We start from the raw sequence: 16229 nt of genomic DNA on the forward strand, positions 1-16229 counted from the left end.
AAGGCTGCAGCTGCATCAGTCAGGTAATTCTGCATTCCTTTTCTTTGGTTTGGTAATGTTTGACAGTATGTTCATGGCTCGTTGCACCTGGTCTGTACCATTCAATATAATAAAATACAATGTGCTATCCTCATGCTTGCTGTTATCACACCTCCCTTATAGGCGAGGATTTAAATAACAAACAAAACTGTCCATTCTTAAAATATTGATTACACAATATGAAATGTATTGCATTTACCCCTGTAGTATTTTAACCAAACAAATTATTTTCAAATAAGTAAAACAATATGGCACAGAATTACATATTTCTTGTGTTTTATTGTGGATGTGTGGGAACACTAAATGAAGAAAAACTAATCAGATTGGCAGTAAAATGTTACATCTATTGTTTGTGTAAATTTATGTAAATATGCATACATAAATATTTACATAGTAAAGGTGGAAAAAGACACGGGTTCATTAAGTTCAAGCTTTTATGAATTCTAATTGTGTTGATGCAGAATCCCTAGTGTGACACTTATCAGTTTTGTCCTGCAAAGAAAAAAAAATTCTTTCTTTCCCCCAAAAATTGCAACCTCATAGATCACCCAAATGATTTCTTATAATAAAAACATCCAGTCCAGTTTTTACGTTCTGTTACTGAATTTTCTGTTTTCCTATCAAGTGGCAAACAATTTCACAGTTTAACCACCCTTACAGTAAAGAACCCCTTCCTATGCGAATGGTGAGTAATGGTTCGGAACCACAAGCAATGGACCTCACTACTGTTGTAAAAACCAGCTCAAGCTGGTCAGCGCAGGGCTGGTGCTTTAATTGGGAAGGGTCCATAATGGAAGGGCATTTCTTTCCTACTCCGAGAGGCTACGGATCTTGTGCTGAAACAATTCTTTGGTTCCCCTGTCCATTAAATTGTTGCTATTTGGGTGGCAACATGGATCCTAGGCCTTTTAAATTACCCTAGCCCCCAAAACCAGGGGGCGGGAGGAAGGGAAGAGGGGAAGAGCACTATTGCTTTTTAGCACAGGTCTGGTAGCCTCAAGGAGGGGGAGGAACACTTATTTTTGTTTGATCTCTGTGGGACCAGCCCATATAGGAAATAACAGATGCTCTATGTTAGACTATTGCTGATCACTTCTGCTTGCAAATTAATTAATGGGCAGCGAATCTCTGAATTTCATCTGACTTTCAGAATTGATTTATTCTATGTTTTTGTAAACATAATTTTTAAAGTGGTGTCAAAATTGATTTATTGAAACCACATGCAACATACATGGTTTATGCCATGAGTGAGGATTGGGTCACTTTGACTTAAATGCTTAAAATGAATCCTTTTGTTAACTGGAGGCTGCTATGATGGTCTGCGAAAAGTGTCAGTACTCTGTTGAATTGAACGAAGTTCTGCAGATTATTTTGTTATAATTATTTTAAGTGTTATTTAGAAATACAAAACTTCTGCTTTTGTCTAAGTAAACATTTTTTCTTAACCACATCCAAGAACAGGTAAAAAACCATCCACTACTACTGAGAGATCAGCATATGTTTTTATTCCCTTATAAACAGCTACTATAATAAAGATTTCCTTAATTTCAGCACAAGAAAAAGGCATCAGTACTCGCACAGTAATGGTCATTACCTCCAGCATAGCTGTAACTATGGTCACAGGATTTAATTGTTTACGTAATTGTCCCATGTGACTCCCACTCCTGATTTGTTGTAACTCTATTTGTGAAGTGATGCATTGCTTGCATTAACTTGGTTTCTTACTAATTCATTTCAAGGCCATGATGATTTAAAACAAATACTTTATTTTATACAGCAGTTTCAGATTCGTAGAGACTAGTACAAAAAACTTAGTAGGCACAAGTTTCCTGTGCAATGAAGCTTGTAATCAAATACATTTTTGGTAGCTGGGTCATTGTGAAATAGCTAATCCAACGTTTCAAGGAGCAGACACTTGTTTGAAGTACCAGTATTGAATAGTCACAATTTTAACCTGTGTGCAACCTTTAATAAATTCAAACTGTGTAGACTTTGTAATGTAAAGAAAAATAATTTTTAAGCTTAAATGCACATTTTTAAAGAATATTTTCAAAAGTAACAACACTGACCCTTTGCTCTCACATACTTCTGTTATGAAGCATGAAAATCCACGTTATTGCGGTACCGTGGATTGCCTTCGTGGACCCTTCCGGCGCGTTACCGTGGACTGGAAACTTAATTGAATATGCCCCTGTGGACAGAATTTACTAGGGCAGTGCAGATGTCCCGGTAACAAACTCCACCTTACCCCTCCTTTTCTGGTTTAGTTGTATAGGTACATATCTTATTTGTATGTATTGTTTATTAATAGATTCTTGGAAGAGCCTTTGTACAGTAAGACCACTGAAGTGAAGGAATCCGCTTACAAATACATTTATATACTGCAGATACATATAGTAACATCTTTTAATGCCTTTTCAAGCAGAAAAAATATTATATATATATATATATATATTTATTTAGTGAAATATCTTTTAACCGTAAGTTATAATGTGGCTTAAAAGTTTATAAACAAAATATGCAGTTAAGTTAATTGGCTGTTGACAAAATTAACCCTAGTCTGTGTGTGTATTAGGGAATATACACTGTAAGCTCCAGTGGGGTAGGGAATGACGTGAATGGCAACTATTCTCTGTACAACGCTGCGTGGTGCTATATGAATAAATGGCGATGATGAAGCACCTGAAAGATGAATACAAAATGCACCTTCTATATGTTCCAGTTTTAGTATTTCTGTGCTATATGACAAGATGCCAGATGGGGTGAAAGGTCCAGTAATAATATTTGATCAGGTAATATTTAGAAGTTTCATCAGTAGTACTCGGGAAGTGACGTATCAGTAGTTTGCGTAAGATTTTAAAGTCTGCAAAACCTATGCTTTTATTGTATATTGCTAGGTATTTTATTTCATTCATGTCCATGCTAGAAAAAAAGGCTTCAGCCTCAATGGGACAAAAATGTGCCAACTGCTTTTTTCCATATTTCATATTTTTGGGCAATAATTCATAATCATAACAATTATTTGACGTCCATACATATTTTAAAGCTGCATTGCTGCTACCTAGAAAACAAACAAACAAAAGCAACAAAAAACAGAGTATGCTCCCTTACCAAAGCCCTGAGGGCTGCTCTTTGCAGGTGTTTTTCCCAGGGCTCCCGCTAGGGGGAGGGCTAAGTAGTTCATATAAATCACAGCCACTAGGGTGGTAGTGCATACTTAAATATTCTTTGTGCCACAGGATTTATTTTTATCGCCTATCAATAGTTAAGATCAGAGGTGTCCAAACTCAGTCCTCAAGGGCTTCCAACAGTTCATGTTTTCTGGATTTCTGTCTGTAAAAACAGGAGTGATAACTGACACAGCCAAAAAGATTAACTTGCCTGTGTATGATTAAAGAAATGCTGAGAACATGAATTATTGGTAGCCCTTGAGGACTGAGTTTGGACACTTCAGGTTTAGCGGATGGGAGCAACTTGATCATGCCACTGGATCCTAGTGAGTTAATAGTATTCAATTTCAGAAACCATGAAAAAGGGTAGCGTCTACTTTATACTTTAAACTGGTATTGACAAGATATTGCTACTTTGGTATTTCCATTCAGTGTCCCAAGATAATCTTATTAACTATTCTGGTCATGTCATTCACAGAACAATCAAAAGGCCTAAACTGTACAACTGTGGAAAGGCTAATATAATGACGAAGAAAAGGCATATTTAAAAAACCTGTGCCAGTTACAATGGCATCTTTAGTTCTGTTTGTCTTGCTGTTCTGTACATAGAGATTCCTTTTATATGTTTCTTGGTATTAGAGTAGAGATGTATTTGGTGCATAATGAATTATTGATTGGCCTCAGAGCAGCAGAAGCCCTGAGGTCGCGTCATCAATGGTACGTACTGACTCCCAATAGTGAATGCAGCATTTTGGAACCCTGGATTATAAATCTCTGATTGTTTTCATCTGATTATTTATTTTTTTATTCCCCCCCCCCCCCCCCCCCCTTCCCAGAAGTGAGGGACTTTGGTTTGTTGATAGCAATATATGCCTCTGTGAGGAACGAATATAAAACGTAGCATTTTCATTTAGGGTGTTAAAGTCCACTGTGCAAATGTTAAGCAGTACATTTGTCAAAGATGAATAGATTACAATATTTATAGATTTAGCCAGTGTCCCTTTCAAGACGCATAGTAACTGTCTTCCTCTGTTGCTTGTTTGGTCCTATAGTGAAACACTTTAGTGTCTAAAGGAGGCTGGTAACCCTTTACACCATTAATACAATTGTATGCACATTTAGTGTGAATAGATGGGAGTGTGCTTCCTGATTTTGGCTTTTGGATATTTGAGCATACACATAAACACTTGTCACACACAGCACAAGTGGAAATTTTTAATGTTCAAAACAATAACATAATGCATTAAAATGGTCAAATGGTAGTTAAAAGTTATGGGCGTGTAGTAAAAATCTTTATTTTTTTAAAATTCAGAACAAAAAAAATCAGTGTCCAATATAATGCTTTAAAAATGCATATGATATTGTAGACATTTATTATGTGGATGTGTAATATAGCCAAAATTGAGCAGCTGATTGTAATGGCTAACAACTGTGATTTTTTTTTTTTTTTTTTTTTTTTCCCCTTTCTTTTTAATATATTTTTTTTAAAAAAAATGTCACTCTTGCTTGTTTTCAGGTGGTAATAGATTACTTATTCACTAACTGAGCTTGAATTTTGTTGTATTTCAAAGTAGCTAATGATTAGCCAGTTTAGACACAGAATTACTTGGCTCTAATATATTCTGCCAGTCTTAATCACTTTGTAACTAGTCATCCGCTGTTGCCAAATTCTTCTTTAAATGTATGTTGTGTTTTTGTTGAGCTGCTTTTTGCTGGTATTTCCTTGTGTGAAGTTTAAGACAATTGATGAGTTATAATAAAGGGGCATGTAAGTGCTTATGTATCCTGCAAGAAGTATGAACATTAAATCTCAGACATCATTTTTGATCGATCTGCTAATTTTAGTTTTTAGAGGTAGCTACTAATAGTCTAGATATTAGAGGTACATTTTCTAGTTGTAATGCAATTACTTTGTACCCATATAATGCTGATGAGTTCATGTTGAGATTTGTTACTTTGGCCAGTGTCTGGCTGACTTCACCTTGACTCCCTGGCAGCCTATATTCTGTGGCTGTTAAAGCATTACTCTAATACTCACATGCTCCTTCTTGACAATAAACATATATTTATGTAACTTTATTCCTTTTGTATGCCTCAAATTAACTGATGTTTTATTATATATAGAGGCTGTAAATGTTTATATGTTGACATTATTCAAGACCTATATCTTTTGCACTTACGGTCTGTAGCAATAGCTGTTTAAAAATAAAGATTTTCTCCCATCTGATTAGGTAGTATATTTCTGTGGGGATTTTTTTTTTTAGGTATATATCCACGGTCTCCTTTTTCTTACTGTGAAATTTGTAAACATATACAAGTAAATACTGTGTGTTTTACATCAGGACTTAAATATGTGTGTGTGATGACAAATGCTAGTCGTCAGTGGAGTGTTCATTTAAGATACAAGCGAATGTCTGAATACCGAAATGATGAACCACAAAAAATAAACATATTTTGATAGGAATACCTGAAAACTCTGTTGGCTGATATTTTTCAGTGCATGTAGTCATGGTCTGTATAACAGGTTGAACATTTACTGACCTACTCAAAGCATGGGAAGTTTAATGATGCTTGGTGTCGCATGTATTACCAGTATGCACAATAAGATTTCCAGTTCTAATTTATGTGTAATCTGTTCAGTGAATACTATTGGGATATCTGAAATCTGTCTCTCTATGTATGTTGTAAGTGACGGAGCAATCTTTTATATTGTGTACATATGCAAATCTACAATAATGGATCAGACTTATCTGCGCTATTTTCTAATTCCAGGCAGCCGTTTTTGGATAGTGTCTATGAAATATCCCAAGCAATGCTGATGCATGCACCTATGTATCAGTTTAAATGTCCAAAAATCATCGTGTTTACAAAGCACCTACAGTTTACACAGTGTTAAATAACCTGTAAAAGGTCCAAAAACGTTATAAAACGGGAAAGGGCGCCAAAGGCAATTAATTCCTCATCAGATCTTGGTACCTAGGCAATAAATGTATGCTACTAAAATAACGGACAAAAACACTATATAGTAAATGTTCAGAATATATCGGCTTTTCACATGGTATTCCAAATGAAGTGCAAGTCGAACAGTGCATGTATATTCATGATTATTAACATTAATCTATATAGTGCCAGCATACTTTGCAGCACTGTACAATTGGGATATATTATGTTTTTATATTAATTGGACACTTCATTTTTTTTTTTTTTTTTACATCACAACTTTTTATTGGCTAAAAAATGGCTAAACTCTCATTAAAACCAGTCTTTTTATTCATAAGCTATATGGATTTTACAAAAAATGTTGGTCTGTATGTTTAATCCTATAAAATACTGTATTTGCTAAAATGATGTAGTTGCATACTGTTAGCATGTATTATGAGATATATATTTCTGCTACTTGGAATCAGCACACTAATGTGGTGTTTTTTGTTTTTATGAAGGTATCCATCTGTGGTATACATTGGGAGACACATTGTGAAGTTTATTCTGGACAATATGCTGAATAAATAGCATAGGGCTGCATGCACAGCTTCCCTGCTAACAGCCCCTGGATAGTCTGGTTTCCCTGCCTAATGATTTGCTGGTAATGGAAAGAAGGAAACAATTTGATATGGAATTACGTGAATCAGCTGCTAAGTCAAGTAAAAATGACACAGAAGAAGACAAACCAACATGTTTTAGTTGTGTTATTTGTGGGAAAAGTTTCCCTTTCCAGAGCTCCCTCTCACAGCACATGCGAAAGCACACTGGGGAAAAGCCATACAAATGTCCTTACTGTGATCACAGGGCTGCACAGAAAGGAAACTTGAAGATACACCTCCGAACCCACAGAACTGGTACACTTGGTCAAGTCCATGATGTGGAAATGGGGGATTCACATGTTGGAGAACTAGGTGCTTCTGAGGGAATGGGGGTCTGTGCAAGCCCAACTAAAAGCACATCTGCTTGCAACAAAATTCTTAATGGCTCTGTACAATTGGAAGACGCAGAAGCAGTGGATGATGATGCGCCGGGTGACTACCATTGTATGTTTTGCAAAAACAAGTATGACCGAAAGAAGGAGCTTGATCAACACCTTCTACAAGTGCACAAGCCATACAAATGCAGGTTTTGTAGTTACATGACTTTGCGAGAGGAGACTTTGTTAAATCACATTGAGAAAGACCATATCACAACAGCAATTCCTTTAAATAGAGATGCATACACAGAAAATGGGAAAAGTGAACTTAATACAGGAGAGTTTCCTTGTGAAGTCTGTGGTCAAGCTTTTGGTCAGTCATGGTTTCTTAAAGCCCATATGAAAAAGCATCGAGGATCATTTGATCACGGTTGCCATATATGTGGCAGGAGATTTAAAGAGCCCTGGTTTCTAAAAAATCACATGAAGTCTCATGGCCCCAAAACTGGGAACAAAAACAAACCCAAGTCTGATTCTGAGCCAGTAGCCACTATTAATGATGTTGTTCAAGAAGAGACTATAATGACTGGCTTATGCCTTTATGAAGTTTGCATTAAATGTGGAAATCTATTTACAAACATGGAAAGCCTAAGTGCACACAATTTGGTCCACTGCAGTACAGAAGAAAGCTCTGCTGAAGGAAAAATTACACAAATAAGTGGCTATTCACATGATGATACACCGGTGTCAAAGCAGCATTTCTTAGACTACCTGAAACTAAGGCCTTTAGAAGATGCACCTAAAAGTTCAGATGCTCAGCAGGGGAAAAGAGTTCCGGAACTTGATCCCATTAATAGCTATCAAGCTTGGCAGCTGGCCACCAAAGGCAAAGTTGCTGAACCAGTAGAGTATGTTAAATACTTGGGATGGGATGAAACCTTAGCAGATGCAGATGTCACTTATGATAGAGATAAAGGTGAATATATCATTGTAAATCCAGAGAAGCGTAAACGGGAGCCAGAAAGTAACAATATCGGCAATTCAAAGAAGCGAAGCTGCTCTAGTGGAAATCGCACAGAGAAAAGTGGCAGTTCTCAACCTGGAGAAAATGTTGCGGACACACCTAGCGACTTGGAATTTAGACCACCTTCACGTCAGAGCCGCCGATCCTCTCAGAACAAATCCACTGAATGCTTCGAATGTGGAAAGATTTTCAGGACATACCACCAGATGGTGCTTCATTCCAGAGTTCATCGAAAAGAGCGTAGAAGCCTGAGTGAGAGTGGTTCAGTATCTCAGCATGACCGATATGGCTCAAATAGTGAGTGTGAATCTGCCAGCAGACCCAGTAGTCCTGACTCTGCTTCTGCCCCAGAAGACTCTTTAGCATCTGGTATTGGAGACGAAGGAGTTGATGATGATAGCTTTGAAGAAGCAACTACGCCATCACCTGGTAAGGGAATAGTTTGTTCAAATAGTTTGTGTCTTTTGTTTTCTTTCTTTGTTGAATGTTTTTTTATTTATTTTGTACTACTGTTTTAATACATTTTGAATAAGAATGTTTAAACAGTTGTGTGCACCTCTTTAAAGGAGACATTGTTACAGTTAAACCAAAGACAAGCCCTTCTTTGTGCTTACCTGTTCAATCATGTTATCCATTTGTGCTTGGAGATTAGGAGGGCTGGGTCATGACCACAGTTAAGCCATAACCTTTTATTTTTTATTACAACCTATTTGTGAAAAATGCAATGGGGGCATTTATGAAAGTTGACTTATCTTAGAATTCCATAGTCCCTTGTCATGCCATTTTGTTTTTCATCTTGTTAGCTATTTTTAGTTTAAATATGTGATAATGATTCATTGTAAATTGGGCATAGAAGCCATAAATGACACTTATGTTTTCAGTAATATAATTATAATCTTCATCCATTAACATAAATGTTCTGTCACTTAGCTAATAATGTGGCTTTAATTAGATATTTCTCCTATATTTCATCATAATCATCATCAGTTTTGTCATTCACATCACACTCTGCCCCATTGGAGCTTACAGTCTAAATTCCCCAATAAATACTCAGACTAAGGTTAATTTTGTTAGCAGCCAATTAACCTACTAGTATGTGGGAGGAAACCCACACAAACAAGGGATAAACTCCACACAGATAAGGCCTTGGTTGAGAATTTAACTCACGACCCTAGTGCAGAGAGGCAGAAGAAAAAATGCTAACCGCTGTGCTGCTTGTTTTGTTATATTTGACAACATATGAACTCTAGTATATGTATATATTTTAGATAAACACACACATATATGTATCATTCTCCTATAATCATTCTGGCATCATTCTCCTTCTCAGAGGCAAATGGTGAGAAATGAGATCAAAAACACTTTTTTATTTAACTAGAATATGTAAAACTACAGGTTTGACTGTTTGCTTTTAGACATATATTTTAGTCTTTTAAATACATGTAAATCTGGTAATACATTTGAATCTGGTGCATACATTTTAGTCTTTTAAATATTTTTTATATCTGGTAATACAGCATGTCAGTTTGTTGCACTTTTTAATGTGGTGTTTGAAAACAAAAATGTTCCTATGTAATCTACAAGTGGAGGGTTTACTATGAAAGGGTCAAGATTCCAGGATTGGAGTAATCTAGCCTGTCTTACAAATGTTGAACGGTGCCAGATGTTCTCTTTACAAATGTAAATGTTATGCCTGCAAAAACAAGATCTTTGAGCTTGAAACCAGACACAGCTGTTTTCCTTCCCAGTTCAGTACATTTTTGACCATGAACTATGAAGGCTACATAAAAATGGTGATGCAATTTAGAGTGTAATGTCAATAGTCAATAGAAAACTAGGCAGCTAATAACAAATTATATATAAAATTTATCTTTTTCATTCATGTAAGACCAGATTGTTTAAAATATGTGGTATGTTTGGGACAGTGGCAACATATTCCAGGTTCATTCACACAGGTTACTCTGTACCAATTTAATTTTTTTTTTTTTTAACATACATTATACCTACCACATTGCAGAAGCATGAGATTTTGTTTGTATGCTTTCTTACTTGGTGAGGGATACTAACTTGTGTAAAGAAATGAAGGAGATCAGTGGCGCACGCAGGGGGGGTTTCTGAGTCTCCAGAAACCCCCCCCCCTGCGCTAACTAAGTGGCCGCTATAGCTGCACTGTCCTATACAGCAGCCGCGGCGCTGTCAAAGAAGCGTCCGCGGCGGTGCTGAAGTGTATACAGCACCGCCGCGGACGCTTCTTAGACAGCGCCGCGGCTGCTGTATAGGACAGCGCTGAAGAAACGGAGCTGCTGCGCATGCGCAGCAGCTCTCGCGGGGGATGACAATCCTCCGTTCGCCGCTGGAGATGGTGGCCGGCACTTTAGGAGACTGATCACTGCAAAGCCACCAGCCCAAATTTTATTCCTATAGAATAAACCACATTCCATACTGATTGTACCAGTTCATGAAGCTTTAATTATTACACAGATCAAATGTTAGCTGGAAACATTTTACACCTTTAGCCAACACTTCAATTGACAAGGAAAAGTAACTGCAAACAGATGTTGTAATGATGAGGATGAGGACAAACATACCTCCAGACAGAAAGAAGTCCAGGTACAAGTTAACAAACACCACTATTACTGCAAAGCTTTAAGCAGTGCAAAACAATAAATCTGCTCCATGAAATTCTGTTCAGTTCAAAAATCAGACGGACGTTTTGGGAGGTGCTGGTGGTATCTGCATGAAATGGACAAAGTAAGGACCAAGAAAATTTTTTAAATGGTGACATGGAAACAAGACATTAGTCTGGCACCCTACGTCTATGTGAGGCAACAAGATTCTGCCTGATTGTCTTTGATGAACCAATTTTGCTGTAATGCAAATTGTGCAGAAAATAGCTAGGAATATTTATGGAGCATTTTAGTGGTAGCATAATCATTTTTTTTTAATGGCACACACATACTGCACTTGACAATTCTGCAGAACTAGTTTACATTTAGAGGCACTTTCATATCTATGGCCCAGTATTGTAGGCACCAATGTAAAACCATATATATCTTCTCCGTCCCCAACATTGTAAACTGATGTGAAGTAAAATAAGTAGTTTGTAGTGTTTACAATACTTAAAATCCATATCGCCTTTTGGTTAGGGAAAATGGGTAAACTCAAATTTTCCAGATTGCCTCACACAAGCTAATGTGTGACTGCCAAAACTATGCTGGTTATTTAGGTTCTTTTTATAGATTTCTGGCTCTATTTTTGCTTTCCTCCTTGCCTCATTTGAAAATTTTTACTGAGGTTACTAATAACTATCATTTTTGCTTCTGGCACTGGGGTGTTGCTACCTAAACCCCATTCCCTTACACACACTTTAACAATGCTTATAACACTTCTAGTTAGAACCAAAGCTGTGACAATTGCAATATGATGTGAAGGCTTCCTCCTCAAAAGCAAAGTTCAGTGCCTTTCTTCATGACCAAGTTTTATTTTAAAGTTTGCTCTTTGCCTATACATCGTGATGGCAGCCATTTTGTTGGCTGAACCAATATGCATCATCTTCAGCTATTATTATTATTAATTTTTATTTATAGGGCGCTACTAAGTGTCCATAGCGCCGTACAGGGACAAAGGAAATTACAATACGAGGAGAGACAGCACAGTACAGTAAACAATAAGCACAATAACTCTGAGCGCTCAAAGCACAGCTAGGGGTGGGGGAGGGGAGAGGGGAAGGTCTGCATACGACGGAGCCCAAGAAGGAAGGCACGGATGACAGGGAGACCCCCAGGGGGGAGAGGAGGAAATGAGAGGGCACAGGGGGAGAAGAGAGTCCAAGAGGAGGAGGGAAAGGTAGCTGGAGAGCAGAGTTAAAAGTGGTGAAGACAGGAGGAGAGGGTGACCCTGCTCAAAGGAGCGTACAATCTAAGGGGTGGGGTAGGCAGACAAAGAGACACAGGGGAGAGGAGGAACGGAGGATAAGCTATTTATATAGCGCTATTCTGCAGCGCTGTACAGAAAACTTGCTCACATCGGTCCCTGCCCCATTGGAGCTTACAGTCTAAATTCCTTAACACACACACACACACACACACACACACTAGGGTCAATTTGATAGCAGCCAGTTAACCTACTAGTATGTTTTTGGAGTGTGGGAGGAAACCCACGCAAACACGGGGAGAACATACAAACTCCACACAGATAAGGCCATTGTCAGGAATTGAACTCATGACCCCAGTGTTGTGAGGCAGAAGTGCTAACCACTAAGCCATCGTGCAGCCTCAATATTTATGAGAATTCGGCCTACTTATCTGCAGCAAATTGATAGTTCGGATATCAGACTAGATTCTGTATTTTTTTTTTTTTTTTCAATGGGTCTCCTGTACTGAACTCTGATTTGGCTGCTGGAGTTCACTGAAGGACAGGAGGAGCACGATCAGCCAACAGCACCAGCTAATCGTAGTTACAGGACTCTCAAGTTCTGGATACCTGCCAGCCTATTTCGAAGCATTGTCCGCTCTAAGATTTTTTTGTTGTTGTTTTGTTTGTTTTTTAATTGTAGCGTGGTAGACAATGGAGGGCTAGGCACATAGATGAAGTGTTGTTTTTAGGTATTATCGGAATTAAGTAAAATGCACCTACATTAGACAAGTAGTTAATAAGCAACAAGGGTCACAATCAGAATAGCTGTGCACCATATTGATCAGCCTCTGTTTCTGCTAAGCATTTCAGGATCGTTCCTTCAGCAGGGAATCCATAACAATTTCGAAGGTGGAAGCACCCTGAATTGGGTAAACACTGGTTTTTCGTCCATTCTAAATTGTGACTGTATCATTACTAATTAACTACCTGGCCAATACATAAGTGCACTTTACGTTAGTACAATAATTAAATAGGCAAGAAACTACATTTAATCTGTGTGCCTATTAGTCCTAAACTTTGGGTATTGGATCAGAAAACAGTATACTGCTCAGGAGCAGGTTAAGGAATGGAAGTAGTGTTAAATCCCCTATGGAAAAATAGTAACAGCTGTCCCCAAGGCAGCTGCCTCTCTTGCCTGTCTGGCACTGACCTTCATTGAGTCATACAAGTTGAGTGAAATGCCCAAAGCAGTTATTGCAAAATCTACAAGTCCAAAATAGTAGTTTCAAACTAAATATTGTGAAACAGTAAACATACATTATTTGAAGGTTTTTTTTTTTTTTCTCCCCATGTGATTCTGGGACCTGGCTGACAATCTAGGTTCCAGCTTATAGTTTTTAGAGCTCAGGTTGAACACATCCCTAGCACTGACAGGGTAAAATAGCTTTCTAAACTTTTGCAAGCAGCCCACACTTAGTCCGGATATTCATAACACACTTGGAAGCTAAAGTATGTATTTAATGCTCATAGCAGCAGTATTGCCAGAATAACATTCCCCCTCCCTTAATAAAATGCTGAAATTCTAGTTTTCCTATTCGTGTAACAATACAAACTGTATTTCTTATCCATCCTGCTTATTATTTTATCCCAGTGGGTCCTGTTTTAATAATTTCCCTTATATTGTTTGACATCTAGTTATTAACCCATTAGATAATGATTTATTTTGGCTTCAGTCCTTGCTTAAGGATGTTTCAGGGTTTTTATTTAGAAATTACTTCCTTTTTTTTTCTATCTATTTTCTCTCAAATGAAGTTCTGTAATACAAAATCAACAAATCAATTAACCGAACAAACAAAATCACGGCAATGGGGGGTGTGATTAGGATGATCAATTTGCAAGTGATATGTCCCGGTTTCATACAGGACTAGAGCAGGTGTGAAGGATACTTTAGTAAAATATTTTAATAAGGTTGTGAAGCCTTAACTAGCATTTATACCAACGTTGTTTCAATAATTTGCATTTCAGATTAGGTATAATCTAATATACTTTTAGATGCTATGTTTTGGTGGCATTTTAAGGAACACTAGACTACAGCTATTATAATTTTAATAAAATGTAGGCAAATGCCATCTAGTGGTTAATATCAGAAAATGCAGCTATACATTTTATATAAATATTTTAAGTGGTTGCATCTGATAAAATTAACATGTAATGGTGAAATTTATTTTGCATGCTATTTAGTACAAGCATCTTATTTTATTTTTTTGTATATGATGTATATTTTTTTTTATTTTTCCACTTTCTCTTTCTGTCCCTTCATCACTTTTTTTTTTCTTTCCTTTACTTAATTTTCAGTCACGGATATATTCCTTTGGTAGGTGGGTAGGACACAAGGAAAAAACACTTGCTGGGAGGATATTGGTATTGGCATTATGCTTTTGGTGAATCTGTCTAGTAGGCTTGAGACTATATTGCTGACTATTAACACCTGAAACCTAGATGGTCATTTGGAGACACAGATTCTTGTGTAGTCTACTTATTTTTTTTTACTTACATTCTGTACTGGTCCTCTTTAGTAGCCTCCTACTTTTTTTAAAAAGTAAGACTACACAAGAAGAATCTATGTAGATTCTAATGGCGATCGAAGTTCCACATTTTGTATATTATACAGTCTAAAGCAATGTGGACTCCTTCATCAAAACATAATTGTCAATACTTCGGGCTGAGTTATGGGAGGCCACTGTTGTATGAGTAAGGATATCCCAATGTTATATCCTGTGGTGGTTTCAGGCTCTGAACATACACAGATCATCTTCAGTAAACCAGAGGAAACCGGAGCACCCGGAGGAAACCCACGCAAACACGGGGAGAATATACAAACTCCACACAGATAAGGCCATGGTTGGGAATTGTGCTCGTGACCCCAGTGCTGTGAGGCAGAAGTGCTGCCCTCTAAGCCACCGTGCTGCCCATCTGTTTATCCTTGTGCGGAGACTCATGGTGTTCCAAAACTTCACTTGTGTGTAGTTGCCTTCCTGCAAATCATCTCCCTGCAACTGGATGTCACAACCAAAGGACTCCAGCAGGGAGCATCTGAAAAGTTGCTGAAGGAGACGCCAGCTGAAGAGGAGTGTGGCAGGATGAGTAACCTTCTCTAGATGCCTGATATAGCCCCACTGCTAACTCACAATGGCCTGGCTTATATCCTTTATGAATGTGCCCAGTATGAAACTGATAATTAAGAGGAAGGAGTATAGTATGGGTTCACTCTGTGCTACCCACTGCTGGTGTAAATATTGTATGTAGTTCCTTTATCCTCCTCATTACGGTTCATGTGTTTGGTATTCCTACACTTGGATATAACAAAACTGCTGTTGAAATGTACACCTTTCATCATCATCGTCATCATATCCATTTATTTATATAGTGCCACTAAAGCACTGTACAGAGAACTCGCATCAGTCCCTGCCCCACAGTCTAATTTCCCTAACACACACACACACTTAGGTCAGTTTGTTAGCAACCAATTAACCTACCAGTATGTTTTTGGAGTGTGGGAGGAAACCGGAGCACCTGGAGGAAACCCATGCAAACACGGGTAGAACATACAAACTCCACGCAGTAAAGGCCATGGTCGGGAATTGAACCCATGACCCCAGTGCTAACCACTGCGCCACCGTGCTGCCCACCTCAAGAGTGCTCTCAAGAGTCCTTGCCCTCTTGGTGGGTTTTTTAATTTCTACTTTACCCATGTGTTATACAAAAGAAAATTACCTTTTGAATGTAGTAACATTTTTAAAGTCATTTTTAAATATTGAATTATAGACATAGATGGTGTAGAACTTTTGTGCATGGTTCTATTTTTTAATTGGTAAGAACTAAAGCAGAAAGTAAACAATATGGTAACAGGACTGGCATACTTCAGACACTGATTTTATTATAACCCAGACCGTTTGAAACTGGACTAATCTGTCCAGTTTCAAACGGGCTTTAAAAACCCACCTTTTTCTTAAAGCCTTTCAGTCTCCCACTTAACTTCCTACCTTTTCTTCTGCCTCTTCACCCTCACTCCCCTTCCCTCATAGTTATCCTCCGTTCCTCCTTCTCTCCCTCCCTCCCCCGTGTCTCTTTGTCTGTCTACCCCGCCCCTTGGATTGTACGCTCCTTTGAGCAGGGTCATCTCTCCTCCTGTCTCCACCACTTTAAACTCTGCTCTCCAGCTATCAGCCCTCCTCCTCGAGGA

General features: G+C 37.9%; 1 protein-coding gene across 3 annotated transcripts in view; it reads left to right on the forward strand.

Annotated features, from left to right (window-relative positions):
* The window catches only part of ZNF516 (zinc finger protein 516), a 79256-nt gene that overhangs the window by 43282 nt on the left and 19745 nt on the right, over positions 1 to 16229 (forward strand). For all 3 annotated transcript variants that reach the window (XM_075213216.1, XM_075213215.1, XM_075213217.1), the window contains exon 4: positions 6650 to 8560. In XM_075213216.1, coding sequence (XP_075069317.1) covers positions 6796 to 8560 — 1765 coding nt within the window. In that variant the 5' untranslated portion in view covers positions 6650 to 6795. The remainder of the gene's footprint in view (positions 1 to 6649; positions 8561 to 16229) is intronic.

The sequence above is a fragment of the Mixophyes fleayi genome, chromosome 5 (genome assembly GCF_038048845.1).
Source record: "Mixophyes fleayi isolate aMixFle1 chromosome 5, aMixFle1.hap1, whole genome shotgun sequence".
Lineage (NCBI taxonomy): Eukaryota > Metazoa > Chordata > Amphibia > Anura > Limnodynastidae > Mixophyes > Mixophyes fleayi.